Here is a 19,275-nt window from a genome sequence, read left to right as displayed (position 1 = left end):
CATGGAACATCCTCTGGTGGGTTTCCAGCCTCACATAACATTCCTGCCCTGCAGGTCCACTTTGCTCACCTCTTTATTCCCTCCTCTACCCTCTGCCAAGGAAGCTTGGGCATTTATACTTTGCTTGGTGTTGGCTGTCACTTTCTCCTCTCCCCAGACCTCTAAGAACTATCCTAGCAGTGAATCTGCCCTATCTTATGGGATCCTTGCTAAGATCTTAAATCCTGTGCAAAGAGAAAATATTCCTTCAACACAATGAATTCTTGCTTATCTAATGTCATGCTGCTTCTGCTGCTGCTGCTAAGTCGCTTCAGTGGTGTCTGACTCTGTGCGACCCCATAGACGGCAGCCCAACATGTTCCCCCGTCCCTGGGATTCTCCAGGCAAGAACACTGGAATGGGTTGCCATTTCCTTCTCCAATGCATGAAAATGAAAAGTGAAAGTGAAGTCACTCAGTCGTGTCCAACTCTTCGTGACCCCATGGACTGTAGCCCACCAGGCTCCTCCGTCCATGGGATTTTCCAGGCAAGAGTACTGGAGTGGGGTGCCATCACCTTCTCCAATGTCACAGTCCAGCCCTTTTGATCAGTTGCTTTTAAAAACTAGCGAAAGAATTATCTCCCTAACTCCTGCCAGTGTATGCTGGCTGATGTCTGCAGATCCTTCAGTAGATGTTCTCTTTCCTCCTTTGCCAGGCCCATCACGTCCTCAGCTGGGTTATGCTGGAATGTAATTCTCAGTTATTGGCCTAGTAGTTGGGAGAGGAATATGAAAGACATTTTTGATGGAAGCACCTGTCATGACTATCTTTGGGGAGAGGGGTGCTGTTGTGCAGCATCCTCCAGCATACAGGTTGTGTTAGCTCTTACTAGGGGACTGCAGACCAGCTCTGAAAAGTCTGAGAATTCACAGGGCTGTACAGAGCCAACACTTTCAGGGGTATCCATTCCAATGTCCGCACCCGATGTTTCAGGGTCCAAGATTTTTCCCAATCAGTTTGCTGACTTTAGCATATTAGACCTGCCTTGGCTAAAATTTTAAGGCTCTGTAGCTCTGCAACTTTAGCTATTAGAGCTTCTGTTTGCTGTTCAGCTGTGTCCATTCATCTAACAGCAGGAGATGTGGGCCTCTGTAAATTACTAGATGCTTTTTGGCTCTCACATCTCATATTTAGTCTTCCAATGCTTATTAATGGCCCTCAGTTTCTCATTATCCCATTGACGGACATTAATACAACTTATCAGTAAGCAGCCAATTCCACTAACTTTATAGGATCTTTGACACCTTTATTTTCCAAATGCCTGAATTATAACACTTATGAGGGCATTCCCCTCTACCGTGACATTTTGCCAGACCTCCTCCAGTGACAGTTTCAGCGACTGGACCATTGTTGTGTGCCAGGGACTATCCATCCTCTGTATAGTACTCAGAATGCTGTCCTTTTGTGTTCACCAGCAGATCAGTGAGCCAGTTCCAGAATCTCATAACTTGTTTTCTTCTGACTGCTTCTGGCACCAAATGTATTTGTTCATGTCTTTCAAGAAGCAGATGGCATGAAGGGACTGAGTGTGCAAGAGATTTGTTATACAAAACAACTGCAAAAGAAAATAAGAAGGGAGACAGAAGGTTAGGAGAGCTGTAAGACCATGATGTAGGTATGACCCATGTGAAGGAGAGGAAGGGAGTTTGGGTAGGAAGAGTGTTGAAATACAGGGCCATTCTAAGGACGTTTCAGCAAGCCTGATGAGGAGTCCTTGAGTCTAAGCCATAAGACTGCCCCAACTTTAGAATCCCTGCTACTCTTAGTTGCTGGGAGAAATAGATGGGAGTTACAGTGCAGGTGTGAACTTTATAGCAGCGGTGTTCAAGATGGGGCCAGTGACTTGCAGTACACAGCTGAAAGGCACATTTGCCTGAGTGTCACACCGTAGAGCTATACTCCCTTTACTAGAAGCCCTTGAAGGACGAAGAGAAATAGAGTACACTCAGGTTGTGAGCACATCAACACTTTATTCTTTTCTCTGAAATTATAATTACACTCCTCAATGATGAGAAAAGAACATGGGCCAAATCACTTGGCTTAGAAATCAATTCAGGAAAAGCATTGACATCTGCCAGTAATGAGTGAGCTACAGCCAATGGAGAGAAGCTTTATGGAAAAATATTTTCCAACTTCAGTTCAGTTCAGTCTCTCAGTCGTGTCTGACTCTTTGCAACCCCATGAATCGCAGCACGCCAGGCCTCCCTGTCCATCACCAACTCCCAGAGTTCACTCAGACTCATGTCCATCGAGTCCGTGATGCCATCCAGCCATCTCATCCTCTGTCATCCCCTTCTCTTCCTGCCCCCAATCCCTCCCAGCATCAGAGTCTTTTCCAATGAGTCAACTCTTCGCATGAGGTGGCCAAAGTACTAGAATTTCAGCTTCAGCATCATTCCCTCCAAAGAAATCCCAGGGCTGATCTCCTTCAGAATGGACTGTTGGATCTCCTTGCAGTCCAAGGGACTCTCAAGAGTCTTCTCCAACACCACAGTTCAAAAGCATCAATTCTCCAACTTATGAACTGTTAAATGGTAAGTGCCTTGTTGCATCACTTTATTTCCATTTGAAGCTAATTAAAATTAAGCTTCTTGCCCTTTTCTGACCAGCACTATTATCAGTCTTACCAGAGACTTTCTGGGTCCACAACTCAGAAGTGGCAGTAACAACAGCTAGGGCAACTGCAACAGGGTTTTCCCATCTTAATCTTTTTCTCAAATGTAATAACTGTACAGACTCTTAGTCTGAGGTATATATCACAAATCTTTTACCCATGTGAAAGGTAGTGACTACTTTAATCTTCTTCCCTCATATAGGGCATTGCTGAGGCATTGATGAACTCTCTCTTTTTTGTTCTTTTAGTTGATGTATCTATATATATTTTTTCTTTCATTCTTATCAAGATAGTATCAGGTCTCTTCTCAAATGTGACAATTTCTGGACCTTTTCTGCTAAGGTGAGCATATTCTGCAAACAGGTCTCTCTCATGACCAGTGTCCAAAAGTAAGATACTACTACCAATTTTTTTTTTAATGAATGCTGTTTATTTCAATAGTTCAACATGGAGTGTAGAGAGAGTAATATATGAAAATAGATACTAAGAATAATGTCCTCCCCTTCTTTATCTGCCTGCTTTCTTTATGGCCTTGCTTTATGCCAAAATTAGGCAAAATGCCTCAGTGTAAGAATTATGATTTTATACCACTAATGCCTTCCTAAAAAGTGACTTTAAAAAATAATGTATGTTTACACAAAATTGCTTTTTCTTTCCTGCAGAGAATAAGAGAGAAATAAAAAGATAATAAAAGAATTCACATTCTCATCTTTGTTCGAAGCAGCACAAATTCCCAATTTACTAACCTTGCTATCACTACTCAAATTATATTGTTGGCACCAGCTACATCAAGTGTCTCAAGGTAGCCCATCCATAGGAGCAGACTGGTTGGCCAGGGAAATATTCTGTTTAGAGCAACTTAATAGTTGATATTCTCTTTGGGAGCAGCAGAAGCTAAGAAACAATGAAATAAAATGGTCATAAATAGCATTTGCATAGACCTTCAATGAATGAAGTATATTTATTATACAGTTCGGTTCAGTTCAGTCGCTCAGTCGTGTCCGACTCTTTGTGACCCCATGAATCGCAGCACGCCAGGCCTCCCTGTCCATCACCATCTCCTGGAGTTCACTCAGACTCACGTCCATCGAGTCAGTCATGCCATCCAGCCATCTCATCCTCGGTCGTCTCCTTCTCCTCCTGCCCCCAATCCCTCCCAGCATCAGAGTCTTTTCCAATGAGTCAACTCTTCGCATGAGGTGGCCAAAGTACTGGAGCTTCAGCTTTAGCATCATTCCTTCCAAGGAAATCCCAGGGTTGATCTCCTTCAGAATGGACTGGTTGGATCTCCTTGCAGTCCAAGGGACTCTCAAGAGTCTTCTCCAACAACACAGTTCAAAAGCATCAATTCTTCGGCACTCAGCCTTCTTCACAGTCCAACTCTCACATCCATACATGACCACAGGAAAAACCATAGCCTTGACTAGATGGACTTTAGTTGGCAAAGTAATGTCTCTGCTTTTGAATATACTATCTAGGTTGGTCATAACTTTTCTTCCAAGGAGTAAGAGTCTTTTAATTTCATGGCTGCAATCACCATCTGCAGTGATTTTGGAGCCCAAAACAATAAAGTGTGACACTGTTTCCACTGTTTCCCCATTTATTTCCCATGAAGTGATGGGACCGGATGCCATGACCTTCATTTTCTGAGTGTTGAGCTTTAAGCCAACTTTTCCACTCTCCTGTTTCACTTTCATCAAGAGGCTTTTTAGCCCCTCTTCACTTTCTGCCATAAGGGTGGTGTCATCTGCATATCTGAGGTTATTGATATTTCTCCCGGCAATCTTGATTCCAGCTTGTGTTTCTTCCAGTCCAGCGTTTCTCATGATGTACTCTGCATATAAGTTAAATAAGCAGGGTGACAATATACAGCCTTGACATACTCCTTTTCCTATTTGGAACCAGTCTGTTGTTCCATGTCCAGTTCTAACTGTTGCTTCCTGGCCTGCATATAGATTTCTCAGGAGGCAGGTTAGGTGGTCTGGTATTCCCATCTCTTTCAGAATTTTCCACAGTTTATTGTGATCCACACAATCAAAGGCTTTGGCATAGTCAATAAAGCAGAAATAGATGTTTTTCTGGAACTCTCTTGCTTTTTTGATGATCCAGCAGATGTTGGCAATTTGATCTCTGGTTCCTCTGCCTTTTCTTTTTTTTCCTCTGCCTTTTCTAAAACCAGCTTGAACATCAGGGAGTTCACCCTTCACGTATTGCTGAAGCCTAGCTTGGAGAATTTTGAGCATTACTTTACCAGCGTGTGAGATGAGTGCAATTGTGTGGTAGTTTGAGCATTCTTTGGCATTGCCTTTCTTTGGGATTGGAATGAAAACTGACCTTTTCCAGTCCTGTGGCCACTGCTGAGTTTTCTAAATTTGCTGGCACATTGAGTGCAGCACTTTCACAGCATCATCTTTCAGGATTTGAAACATCAACTGGAATTCCATCACCTCCACTAGCTTTGTTCGTAGTGCTGCTTTCTAAGGCCCACTTGACTTCACATTCCAAGATGTCTGGCTCTAGATGAGTGATCACATCATCATGATTACATCTCTCATTAATTATATGAGATGTTAATATATTAATATGTCTTTAAATTTTTATAATTTTGTGAGACCAATATCATCATCATTACTATTTAGGTAATGGATAATATCAACCATCTATTAAAATAGCACATGTGGTCTCAAACCTAGGTGTTAGACTTCTTACTTCCTTAGTCTTTGCAAGTTATTAACACTTTGCAAAACACACATGTGTATCATCTCTTTTGTTTTATAGGCCCCATCCACAGGTCAAATCATTGCATTAGATACTAGTTGAGTTATATTAACAAAGTCTTCGAATTTAACACAGTTGATTGTTATCTTCATTTCACAATACCCTCCACACTACATACAACCCACCTGCATTCCATTTGTTGTTGTTGTTCAGTTGCTAAGCTGTGTCTGACTTTTTCTGACCCCATGAACTGCTACACTCCAGGCTTCCCTGTCTTTTACTATCACTCTGAGTTTGCTCAAATTCATGTCCATTGAGTCAGTGATGCCATCCAACCATCTCACTCTCTGTCATCCCCTTCTCTTCTTGCCCTCAATCTTTCCAAGCATCAGGGTCTTTCCCAGTGAGTTGACTCTTCGCATCAGGTGGCCAAAGTATTGGAGCTTCAGTTTCAGCATCAGTCCTTCCAATGAATCTTGAGGGTTCATTTCCTTTAGGATTGACTGGTTTGATCTCCTTTTTGTCCTAGGGACTCTCAAGAGTCTTCCCCAGCACCAGCATTCTGTTACTGCCTTCTTTTACTCTAGATAACTCCTTATACACTGCATTCTCCTTAAGGCCAGATATTTGCTTACAGAGGAACATATTTAAATGCATTCTTATTGCAAGAAACATGGCTATCATTAACCACATTATGACACAACACCAAATATTTTTCTAGAGTTAATCCATAACTCTAGACCTACAATATACTACTTTTCTCATTACACATTGGCCCAGAAAATTTATCAAAATCCCAGCAGGATTTTTGTTGCAAAAGGTGACATGCTAATTCTGAATTTATATGTAAAGGGTTCCTTAAATCAATAATAAGAAAACAAATAATCCCTACCCCTTAAAAGAGCAAAATTCTTTAACAGCTATTCCATCAAGAATCTATATGGAGGGTAAATTAACACCACAATTAAGATACTGCTGTACACTCAAGTGGGCTTCCCAGGTGGTGCTAGTGGCAAAGAACCCTCCTGCCAAATCAGGAGATGTAAGAGACCTGGGTTTGATCCCTTGGTTGGAAGATTCCCCTGGAGGAGGGCATGTCAATCCACTCCAGTATTCTTGCCTGGAGAATCCCATGGACTGAGGAATCCAGTAGGCTATGGTCCATGGGTTCATAAAGAGTGGGACATGACTGAAGTGAGTTAGCACACACATACATTAAAATGGGTAAATTTAACTGTATGTAAATAAAACTGTATGTTCAATAAACCTAAGGCTAGAGAGATTAAATTCCCAAAGCCAACAAATTTTGAAATGGCTAATAAGTGCTTGGTAATTACAGATCACTTCAGTGTAGAAAAGGAAGATAGAGACAAAACATGGTAGATATTACAACAATTACTCTTGCCTGAGTGCCTATCACTTTACTTACATAATTTTGTTTTTGAAAAAAAATTTTTTTTTCAACCTAGCAAAGGTGAGCTCTTAACTTCACTGAGCTCTAAGGCTAGAAATTTAACTTATATCTAGCTTCCCTCAAAGCTTGAGCTCTTCTGTTTTGTTTTCTTTTTTTTTTTCAGTTTTTAAATATTTCACTTGGCTGAACTGGGTCTTTGTTGTAACATGCAAATTTTCAGAAGAGCTTTTTATTCAGAGAATGTAATTTCAAAACCACAATGAAATCTGAAGATGTCCTATAAAAAGTGACAGCTGTATGATAGTAGAAGCATATGAGAACATTGGTTTGGCAATTATACATGAGTTCAAGTGGAAAGTGGCATGTGAACTCTCAGGTGAGGAATGTGGGTATCTAGTTCCCTGACCAGGGATCAAACCCTTCCCCCTGCATTGGGAGCTCAGGGTATTAATCACTAGACCACCAGGTAAGTCCCACTTGTGTTTCTTAACAATAAGATGTGAGTTTCAATCCAGTATAGATAAAAAAGATAATTTTAGTAGTTTTGAGAATCAGAATATATCAAAAAATGTTACCAATGAAGTAAGATTTAATCAGGGCTTTTGAGGAAGAGCAGAAGGAAGTTCTGTCGTTCATTTTCATTAGCGCTAATGAGTCCTGAGACAGAGAAAATCCTGCCCAGTCTCTGCGAGCCCCTTATATAACCCTCCTCAGTGTTATAAATTCCCCTCATGTCCTCTTGTCATCCATCATAAGAAAAAAAGAGAACCTCCTCAATATATTATATATATATATATATAAAATATATACTGAGGTCTCAGTATACAAATCCTAGGAGTACAGACATGCAACAGACATCATTTCCTCTCTGATCGCCAAATTATTTTTCTTTGAGGTAAAATTTACAGTAAAATACACAGATCTTAAGTGTCCTATTTTGATAAGTTTTGAAAAATGGTAGTGAACTCCCTAGTCAAGACAGAAAATACTTACTTCACCAAAGAAGTCTCTCTTTGCCCCTTCCAGGCAATGACCACTCCCACCCTATGCATTAGTTGAATAAAGAGAAGTGTCATTTTCCACTTTGGGTAGGTGGACTGTAGATGATGAAAAAAAGTTATGGAGGAAGAACACTGGGAGTCAACACAAAGAGTTTTTCCTGTCCAAGAGGTAACTCACAGCAATTACTTTCCAAAAGAATATAGACAGACAGGGTAGAGGTTGATTTTAAAATATAGATTTCTAACTAAGTAAGTTGCAATCTGTCTTCTTTCCTACTTCACTTCAAACCTTTTCATTCATCATTGAATAAACATTTATTGAGCACTGACTACATGTTTGGCGGTTCTAGGAGGTTGTTGTGATACCCACACGCACAAACAAATTGACAAATCTTTTTATACTATTGGGGAAGACAAACAAATTATAAATTAGAGGAGATAAGTATTATGGAAAAGGGGGCATGGGGTATAAGGCACTTTAGGAAGGCCTTGAAAGTCATTACAAGGATTTTGGTTTTCCCTCTGAATCAACAGGATCCAAGAGAGGGTTTTGAGCATTGTCATAATCCAACATATTTCAGAAGGATCATTTCACATACACAATGGAGTATTTTATTTTTCAGTGTCTATAATCAAACTTTATTTTAATATAATCTAAACACATATCATTTAGAAAATACCAAGAAAAATTTATGTACAAGAGTTGATGCTATTGCATTTGAAAAAAGCTGGCAAGTTCCTGCTACGAGCATATCCCAGGAGATACCACTGAGGAAACCTAATATATTGTAGTAGATGTTGTGGCATTTGGCCCAGTTTGACAGCCCTCAGGGTTAACCTGAAGTTGTCAATGTTTGATACTAGATGTAGAACATCTTGTAAAACCACTTCATTGATTTGCAACAAAATCAAAACCCTGCAATCATTAAGACTTCTTATACATATCTAAATTTTTAAGCAGACTGTCATATTTTAAGTCCAAGTTTCCTGGAATAGTCTGCAGTGCTAATCTTGCAAACAAAATATCAATCTCTATCCCATCAAACAGTTTGATAACTGGTACAAATAAATGCCTCTTCAACAGTTCTTAAATCTTTTACTTCTCCCTGTAATTTCAACTTATCATGAAAAATTCACTTCAATCAACATGTCTTGTTGCAACACACAATGCATCAATATTGGCAGCTTTTTAGTATATACTCCTAATCTGTAAGATCCAGGTGTAAACATTTTCCCATCAGCATGTTCAGTTACAGATTGTGGAAGATTCTTGCTTTCACTGGTTTCTCGTATCCAGTCTTTTACCAGGTTAATTTTCCGAAAATTAAAATCCTGCACTGAAGTTCCTCTTTCTCTTCAAAAACCCCAAAGGGCTTCAAGAGTCTCCACTAGTTTCTGTGTAGTAGGCAGTTAGTCTCCTTGGGGGCTGCTAAGCGGGAGAGGTAACGCCATAGTGCTTCTGTGGCGGGTGTGTTTGCTGCGATCCCTGCTTTGTACTGGAAACAGCTTTGTCTCAGCGCCAGCACGGCCCAGTCATACTCCGCCCCCTCGCCTGCAACAGCAGCCAGCCATACTCTGGGCAGGATCCGCTGATATGAGAAGGAGGGGCGTTGGCTGCCTCAGCCCTGGTCCAACCTCACTCCTGCTCTGGCTTAGAGAATTTTATTTTAAAATAAAAGTTTTAAGTTTAAAATTTTCTAACTGCCTTTTTACTAGAGGCACTATAATGTATCATTTAATCCGGAACACTTAAAAAATTATATATAACTCACATACACATAAAATATAGACATCTTAAGTGCATAGGTTGTGAATATTTACATATGGATGGGTCCATCTAAGTAACTGACACCCAGAGGAAGGTAAGTTCACCTAATTACGCTGAGACAAGAGGGATAATCAGGACTGATTGCTTCCCTGTGAATAGATTCTTTGGGGCAAGAATATTGTCAGTGATACATTGTATCACGTCAGGAAACACATTTCTGCTTGTACCATGCCTGGTGATGATAAGGTTGAATATCTGGTTAAGGTGTACATGACCAAATTTCAACTGTTGCCTATAAGATCCATCTTGTCCAATGCAGAGATTTACTGGAGGCATTTTCAAGCAAATTAATTCCAGTCAGTGACTTAGTATTTTTAAAATGTCCCCATCTCATTTATCCTCTGCTCTCTTAGGGCTGGGCATCTTTGGACAGACAGTCACTTCTGCTTCTGTTTCCCATCAGTTCATAGGCTTTCTTTTTTCATGTAACCTTGTAAGCAGGCTGTGCACCCTGGAAGCAGGAAGCTGGAGAGAGTGGAGCGGCCCAGAGTTCAGCTGTCTAAATTCACCGTGGAGTTGATTGTAGTCACTTCTCTATCATTAATTATAATCATAGCTGTACCCTTTTACTGGTAATATGATCTCACTGCAGACTTTTTGTTAATACTTTATTCCTATAAAGTAAATGAAATGTTTTAGAATTGAGAGGAAATAGCAAGTTGCATTCTTGAAAAGAACCAAGAAACCCACCCCGAAATCCCAATAAAATCTCCCTTAAACTTTAGGACCACGTGTGGAAAGCATGTGGCCATGTCATCAAGGAATGACAATATTCAAGTTATATTATTCTCTAATATGTTCCTGTCCTGTGCAGCTCATGGCCAGGAGAGACCCCGCAGGGAACTTAAACTATTTGCCCAGTGGCCCAAGAATGTTACTAAAAGGCTACCCAAAGTGACCTCCATTGTATTCAATTTGCTTGACAAAAGATTGTGGCAGGAAACAGGATAGCTGAAATGGGAAAAGATGAGTGCACACTCACATACTTCCTCCTGTGGGACATGGTGTTTGTGCTGGGGCCTGAAGGCTGACACTTCTGGCTGTGGATGGGGAGAATCTAGCTGGAGACTCTTCCCCCCACCACCTGAGGCTTCAATTTTCTAACTGCCCTAGACCTCTGGTGTTCAGTCATGATGATACCAAACGTGGGCCCCCAGCAGGCCAACAGAGAACTTGGGATGAAGCCCAGAATGGTTTCCTGCACAACGGTGGGATGAGGAGATGGATCCCTGGGAACCAAGTCTGGGCGGAACCAGCCCCTCTATCCAGAAGGATGGATCTCCTTCCATCCTCCTCCTTCATAGACCCCTTTCCTAAGCTAAGCCCAGAAGCACACTTAGCTCTCTTCAGCAGAAAACATGACAATTCCCTCTGAGCATCCTCCTACTCCATTTGTGCCTTTCAGAAAATACCTCCGATTGCAGCCTCTACTTCTCTCCTCCCCTTATTCAGCCCACACATATCATCTACATTCTCCACTGCTTTCAATCTTCTCCAATCTATTATGTTATCTGTAGTTTCTTCAGCTTCATTTGATATGACACTGCTGTTCCTTGAAGCTGTCTTCAGCCCCCGTGCAGCTCTTACCCTTATTAGTGTTTAAGTATAATTACCAAGTAATTATCTAGTAGCCAGGTTTCTTCTTACGCACCTGTAGAAGGTGCCAGGCCCTTTAAACATGAGAATTATTCCACATGATTTTTCTAATAGATCTTGTATCCTACCCTCCTCGAAAGAGTAAGTCTCAGTTAATTTACTTGCTTAAAACTTTTCAGTGGCCCATCACCCAGGGATGGTCTGAAGCTTATTTTCCATGACATTCTGTCACTACTGGCAACTTCTTTGTCCTAAGTCTTTTCACAACCTTGGCATTGGTCCCTATACTGAAAAATGATCTTACATCCTCCTTTCCATCTAGATAATTCTTCCTTTAAATTAAAAAACTTCCTGTTTGATCACAGTCATCACATGGTGATACAGTTGTTTACATAGCAGTTATCCCCATTATGCTGTAGGCCACTTAAATGAAGGATTTTTTTACTAGTCATTATTTCTGTGTAGTACATATGCCGGGATATAGTAATTATACAGTGGTTACTGCCTCAAAGTTATGGGTCTCCAGGTAGATGCATTAAGCCTTGACATAAAAATGTTCTTTTTCCCAGGAATATACTTTCCTAGCGAGAATTTTTGTGAAACTCTTTACTGACAACTTGTGCTTGAAATGCAGGGCTAATTAAGATAAATATGTATCTCTTTTCTCCCTCCAACTAAAAACCGGATGCCCACATTCAGTGTGTAGAAAAGTACCAGGTAATTACCTGTGTACACACTCAGGGCACAGCATATTGTCCTCCAGGTGTGGGGGTGGAAAATCACCAGAAGGTATCAGGAAGAATGCGGACACCTTCCTTCGTTTTCCAGGCACCCATGCCTGCCCAGCATGAAACTGTAAACGAACCCAGCCTTCTGTGTTAGCTGGGAGACTTCTCCCGTGGACCACGCACCACCGGACCTCTGGGGAAGAAACAGAGAGGCAAGTATGAGCACAGCAAGACCCAGTCCTAATGTCTGAGTCTGCACCATGGCCTCTGACTCAACTGTCTTGCTCAAGTGCCAGCTCTCAGATACTAACACTGGACACCTACTTATTCCACTCTGTTCCTCTTAGAAAATAATGTAAAAACATTACATTTTTTTAAAGAAATTAAAAATTTCCTGTTAAAATTTTTTAAAAGAAACAAATAATACAGTTGGATGTGTAGAGGAAAGTGGGTAGATGACAGTGTGTTCTGGGGTGGGGGTGGGGTCAAACCTTACCTCTGCCCATCTGGGATTCTGACAAAAATATTAACAAAGGAAAAACAGTTGATGAATTCATGCAGCACACACAGTTCAGTGGAAAAAAAGCAAAAAAAACACAAAAAACAAAAAACTAGCTTAAAATGGCAGCTTAGAATATTCCATCTTATATAACACCTTCCGACAAAGAATACATTTGTAAAGAAATGACAGGACAAAGGGAAGCAGTTTTATGCTCCCAAGGGTGGCAAACAGTGGGAAGGTAAATATATGAGAGGAAACAAATGGATGAGGTATGTTTGCAGGTTACTCTGGATAAATCTGTCTCCAGCAAAAAGAACATAGATATCCTGCCTTTAGGCAAGAAAAGGAGAGCCTTTTCTGGGTTTGCTGCTTCTTAATTGCCCTCAGCTCAAGATTTTTATGGCAAAGAGCATTCATTTTGGCTTCCTTCAATAGAAACATTAAGCCAGATTAGGTCTGGGAAGGCCATCAGTTCAGGGATCTCATATCTTAAAAATTTTGTTTAGTTTTTAGCAACATCAATGGTTTAATGGAGAGGGGTATCTTACACATCTGAAGCAAAGTCCTGGAATAACACCCCACTGTGTGCAAAAGACAGTGGACAGGATATGCTCCCAAGCTTTTCTCCTGAGGGGCAAGGGAGGTCACCAGGGGATAAGGGTCTCAACAGACATTGTAATGACTAACTAGTACATGGTCTTCCTTAATTTATCTCCTTGAAAAAAGAGCCTCTTGATGAAAGTGAAAGAGGAGAGTGAAAAAGTTGGCTTAAAGCTCAACATTCAGAAAACTAAGATCATGGCATCCGGTCCCATCACTTCATGTCAGATAGATGGGGAAACAGTGGAAACAGTGGCTGACTTTACTTTTTGGGCTCCAAAATCACTGCAGATGGTGACTGTAGCCATGAAATTAAAAGACGCTTTCTCCTTGGAAGGAAAGTTATGACCAACCTAGACAGCATATTAAAAAGCAGAGACATTACTTTGCCAACAAAGCTCTGTCTAGTCAAGGCTATGGTTTTTCCAGTGGTCATGTATGGATGTGAGAGTTGGACTATAAAGAAAGCTGAGTGCCAAAGAATTGATGCTTTTGAACTGTGGTGTTGGAGAAGACTCTTGAGAGTCCTTGGACTGCAAGGAGGTCCAACCAGTCCATCCTAAAGGAAATCAGTCTTGGGTGTTCATTGGCAGGACTGATGTTGAGGCTGAACTCTAATTCTTTGGCCACCTGATGCTAAGAGCTGACTCATTTGAAAAAACCCTGATGCTGGGAAAGATTGAAGGCAGGAGGAGAAGGGGCCAACAGAGGATAAGATGGTTGAATGGCATCACTGACTCAATATGCATGAGTTGGAGTGAACTCCGGGAGTTGCTGATGGACAGGGAGCCCTGGCGTGCTGCAGTCCATGGAGTCGCAAAGAGTTGGACACAACTGAGCAACTGAACTGAACTGAATTTTATCTTCTGTAACTCTTACAAAAACATGATGAAATAGGTATATTATTATTAACCTACTTTACCCAGAGTAACCTGGAAACTAGAGATACAGGACTTTAGCCCAGGCAGTTGATTTTAGAGCCTGCTTTTACTTTGTAATTCTTTAAAGAAGGGGGAAAAATTAAGCCAGATTGCTGTCTTCTTCTGATGACTTCATTAATTTAGAACAGTGTTTATCAAAGTGTGGTCCCCAGATTAGCAGTGCCTGGGAAATTGTTGCAAATGTAAATTCCCAGGCCCTACCAAGACCTGAATCAGAAAAATCTGTGGCTGGGACTTAGGCATCACTATGCCTTCAGGTGATATTGATAATATGCTGAAGTTAGTCAGTGGCTAATATCAATTAAGCTTCTTTTCCCACCTGAACCAGAACCTGTTCTTAAAAATGAGCTTACTAAGACTTCCCCGGTGGCACCATGGATAGGAACCTGCCTGCCAGTGCAGCGGACATGGGTTGTAGCCTTGGTACGGGAAGATTTTACATGCCATGGAGCAACTAAGCCTGGTGCCACAATGCCTGAGTCCAAGTGCTGTAACTACTGAAGGTGGCTCTCCTAGAAGCCTGTGGTCCACAAGAGAAGGTTCCGTAATGAGAAGCTCACCCACTGCAGCTAGAGAGTAGTGCCCAATGCCTGCGACTAGAGAAAGCCCACGTTCAGCAATGAAGACCCAGTGCAACTGCAAAGAAATATATAAATATATATATTTTAATAACGATCTCACCACAGGTCTCTTGTGATCCTACTGACTCCGTCTTCACGGCCCTGGCTGTCATTCTGCTCCAGGAGGCAAACACAGCTGCTGAGTCGGGGGCAGAAGTTGATACAACTGCCTCAAGAGGCGGAGGAGCTCCCTCAAGGGCAGGTGGCCCCGGTGCAAGAGGAGCAGCCCCATCAGAAGATGTTTTCTCAACAGAGCATTCCAGTGGTAATTCCCCTTTTTCTATCTTTATCCTTTTCGATAGTGACAGGATCCTGGCCTCCTGTGTTGTGGCAGGAATGTTCTACAAAGAGGGTTTAAAGATGAAAGGCTATTATTCTACTCACTTTCTGATGCTAAAATAAGTAATTAGGATGAGAACTAAATCTTCTACTGAGCCACATTCCCTACAAATTACTCACTTTTTGATGAGGGTAAGCATATTCACAGAGTCGTTTATATCCATCTAGTTTCTAAGACAAGAGAAGAGTGAGTGATTAATCAGACTAAGGTTCATGGTCTTCCTCCCAAGAGCCTCATTCCCACTCTGGACTCTCACCGGGCCTTTGGTGCTCAGTTTTAACTGCTGGCACCACGCACGAATGACATCCCTGTGGACCAGGTTGACAGGCGGCAGGACTGCAGGTAGAGGGGGGATGGGGATCCTCGTCGGTGTCTTCGGGGGTTTCACACCGGCACAGCATTGTGCTGTGTCTCCTGGACCGCAAGCTGAAGGGGAATGGGGTAGAATGAGCAATAACTAACCTTAATGTAGACCTTTCGAATGTCAAAAGTACAATCACTGTTAGTTCTCAGTAGTCTAATTCCCACTGTAAATTCAATGATTCCCAAAAGACTACCTAACCTCCAAGGATGTACGTGTGCAGTCACGTCTGACTCTTCGAGGCCCCATGGACTGTAGCTCGCCAGGGTCCTCTGTCCATGGGATTTCCCAGGCAAGAATACTGGAATAGGTTGCCATTTCCTCTTCCAGGGGATCTTCCTGACCCAGGGATCAAACCCTCATCTCCTGCACTGGCAGGTAGATTCTTTACCACTGAGCCACCTGGAAAGTCGCAAACTTCAAGGGACAGAACTTCAAACCTAAGACTGACACTATTTCGGAATCCCTCAGTTTTCTTACTTCCTAAAACTCCCCACTACTCACACACACTTGCTCTTTTGTTAGAGCAAGAAGCCACAGACTCTGAAGAGGTTGACCCAGAGACTGCACTTCTCTAAAGGTTAACCTAGAAAGTGCACTTCCAATTTTTGAGGGAATAATAGAAGCTTTTAGAACTGAGGTCATAAATACTCAGTGATATCTTGCCCTCTCACCACAAGACAAAATAAACCACTCAGCAATGCTATACAACTACTAGTACCCATAACTCTTGCAGCCCACCCCAGCCAGGGCAGCGCTCCGGTTTCCTGATGCACCTCACATACTCTTACCATTCAAGAAGGATTGGAAGGACACGCCTCCATAACAGTCACAACTATAGTGACACTAAGTGTAGGTGGTTTACCTAATTATTCTAAGTGAATTACAACTGACCCTCCACCCTGACCTTGACCCAACTTAGCATAAAGTGAAGCTTCAAGGGTGGGATTTCAAATTTATACCCATCTGTACTCAGATCACTACACATTGAGCTCCTTATCTCCCAGTGGCAGAGTAGGAGAAACAATGCTCAGAACCAGGAGGTGAGACTTAAGCTAGGCTGGTTCAAAGTGTAGGATTTACAGAATACAGGATGAAAATTTCTTTCCTACTTTTTCAGAAAAAAAAAATCCCTCAGCCTTCTCAGACCCAAGGAAACACGATTTGAGGCTGTAGCTCTCTTACCTGTGCTATTTTTTGTATCTCTTTTTCTTTTGGTCCCCTGTACTGCGTTTTTTGCTTTCTCTGCTTCACCAGAAGTTCCCTGTCCCTCTTCAGCTTCTACTGACGTAAGCTTGCAACTCATATGTTCTTCAGATTTCTCTTTGGAGTTGTTCTGGGGACAGAGGAACCAGCTAGTCATTGTTTTGGGGTCCACCCCACTGCATCCACTGCCTGACTTCAGATACCTCACGTCCAAGTCACCAAGACAACCATTGAACTGTGCTGGCAATGTAGAATCCCTTCTGGACATCATCTTAATACTCGGGTTTATAAGAAAGGTAAGCAACGATGGGGAAATGGAAGGCCGATTTGAAAGTATGAGAAAAGGGGAATTCCATGGTTGTCCAGTGGTTAGGACTCTGCTTTCACTGCCAAGGGTCCAAGTTCAATCCCTGGTTGGGGAGTGGGGGAACTAAGATTCTACAAGCCAATCAGCACAGCTCCCTCCCCCCCAAAAGAAAGAAAAGATAAAAGACATAGAAGAAACTAGTCTCTGCTTGGAGAAAACCCTAGATCTCTCATCATATCCATTCTCCCTCACCTGGAAGGTTTTTTTTTTTTCCCTATTCCCCTCCTTGACCGCTACCAGATAAACCTCTCCTGTACTGTTGCTCCAAGCTACTGTCACAAAACTCCTTTCCAACCTATTTACTTTGCCGGAAGGGATATCACTCAACTCTACACACACCACCATCCCTTATATTCATATCCTTAAACTTTAATCCTCTTTCAGAAGCTCACTTTAAGTGTTAAGTTCATCTAATAACTTTTACTTTATAGACCAATACAAATCAACTGATTCATTCCTGCCACTTGATCTTGGTTTATATTTGCTTGTGTGATTTGATCCATACCTGTTATTCCATTTGATTAGGAGGGTAGAATTCATTTCCCTTTTGTTGTAAGAAATACTGGTTAACTCAAAAGAAACAAGAGAATGGTAGGGATAAAACTGTTTGATACAAAGAAACTAACATCTGTTGAGTCTATACGTTCCATCAGGTATTGTTCCACAGGACAACACTCCTTTTCTTTCTTTCAATTTTCAGATGCAGAAGTTGAGGCTCAGAGGTTACATAACTAAGGGCACACAGGTAAGCATTTAAGATAGAAATTAAACCACAAATCATTATTAAAAATCCCACTTTTGTTCCCAAATCTAAATCCTGTCACCTCCAAGATGGAAGTATGGGACAAATTAACATTTGTATGGCATTTTACATCTCTATAGCAGGTTTACATTCATATTCAAATCTCACATTTGCATAGCCCTTACACAAATTACTAACTTTGGGGCTACACAAAAGGGTTTTTTTTTGGCCACACCAAGAGGCTAGTGGGATCTTAGTTCCCCAACCAAGGATCAAACCCTGGCCCCAAGAAGGATGCTGAGTCTTAACCACTGGACCGACAGAAACTTACCTGCTTATAAAAGTCGTAATTAAAATTGGGAGGGCAAAAATGACCTGGTTCTGGGAAAGAGATCTGGAGAATGCTTAAGTTTCTCTGGCAGAGTAGCTCAATTTTTCTAGACAAGCCCCACAACCTCTCCAAATTTAATTGCTGTCTGCAGTGCTCCTCTGTATGTCTGGTTTCTGATTATTTCTTGGCCCTAATGACTCAGGGAAACAATGAATGCAGATCCAGTGACTTTGGTTTTGAACCTGTGTCTATAGAAGGAAACTAAAGGACCTCATCCAATATACCAGGCAACGATCATATCAAGGAGTTTCTTTTTTTAACAAGAGAAGGAAATCCTTAATTTAAGAATCAAGGTAGCTTCTTTTCTACTCAAAAAGAAGTGAGGGAATTCTAAGGGAACTCTTAGAATTACAATTCTTAAGGCACCTTCTTTTCTCCTCAAAAGAGAGATTAAGTGTGCCCGACAGTGATTCACAAAGACAAAAGCAAACCCATTCAGATTTTACTTACCTCCTTGTTTGTGCTCTCCATGCTCAGAAAGGTCAAGGTTGATAAAATGAAGACTCTCCTTACTTCTAAAATGGCTCCGGCCCAAGATTGCTCTTTTAAAAGTCTCCTCCTCCTTCCGCCACCCATAAGCTCTTTCCCTTTTCTCCTCCCCTCTGTCCCTCCCCCATAACATGTGAAAGCTAAGCTTGCCTGCTTTCGAGTGACTGTTGTATGAATGAAAACATTCAAGGCCCTTTCCTGTGAGTTTTTAACATTATCAATGAGGGTGTGGTTACGAAGACTCTGGGAAGTTGAAAGCTCCTTTAGAAAAATTCCAAGGGAACGCTTAGAATTCCAACTTTAGGAGTTAGACACGGCTCAGAGGTTAAAGTGTCTGCCTCCAATGCGGGAGACCCGGGTTCGATCCCTGGGTCGGGAAGATCCCCTGGAGAAGGAAATAGCAACCCACTCCAGCATTCTTGCCTGGAGAATCCCATGGACGGAGGAGCCTGGTGGGCTATAGTCCATGGGGTTGTGAAGAGTCAGAAACAACTGAGTGAGTAACTCTGAATCATCTTCATTTTCCCAGTGTAACTGAAGGTAATGTTTCTAAGTTCTAAAGTAAGAGATACTTAATCCTGGGCAAGATACAGTCTGTAATTTGTGTGTTAATAAATGGAATGTGTGGTGAGATTACAATTTAGAAATTCTTAGGCCAACCACCATTTGGGGAAATACAATTCTGAAAGAATTCACCAACCACTAAAAAAAAAGGGGGGGGGGGATACCTTATGTCCTACAATAAAGAGGATTAGAATAAGTTAAAAATTTTGAGC

General features: G+C 41.6%; 1 protein-coding gene and 1 pseudogene across 1 annotated transcript; both read right to left on the bottom strand.

The window, feature by feature from the left end:
* Window positions 1–8,398: 8,398 nt before the first annotated feature.
* LOC120881957 lies at window positions 8,399–9,892 on the bottom strand (annotated as a pseudogene).
* A 307-nt stretch (window positions 9,893–10,199) lies between these two features.
* DPPA4 (developmental pluripotency associated 4) lies at window positions 10,200–18,481 on the bottom strand. The gene is made up of 7 exons (XM_040224937.1): window positions 18,461–18,481; window positions 16,490–16,640; window positions 15,200–15,369; window positions 15,063–15,113; window positions 14,665–14,944; window positions 11,938–12,133; window positions 10,200–10,230 (listed from the first exon to the last, which is right to left on the bottom strand). Exons 1-7 carry the CDS (start codon window positions 18,479–18,481, stop codon window positions 10,200–10,202), a joined length of 900 nt encoding a protein of 299 aa, XP_040080871.1.
* Between the last annotated feature and the right edge of the window lie 794 nt (window positions 18,482–19,275).

The sequence above is a fragment of the Oryx dammah genome, unplaced genomic scaffold (genome assembly GCF_014754425.2).
Source record: "Oryx dammah isolate SB20612 unplaced genomic scaffold, SCBI_Odam_1.1 HiC_scaffold_2, whole genome shotgun sequence".
NCBI classification, from domain to species: Eukaryota; Metazoa; Chordata; class Mammalia; order Artiodactyla; family Bovidae; genus Oryx; species Oryx dammah.
This window is presented reverse-complemented; position numbering and strand designations above follow the sequence as displayed.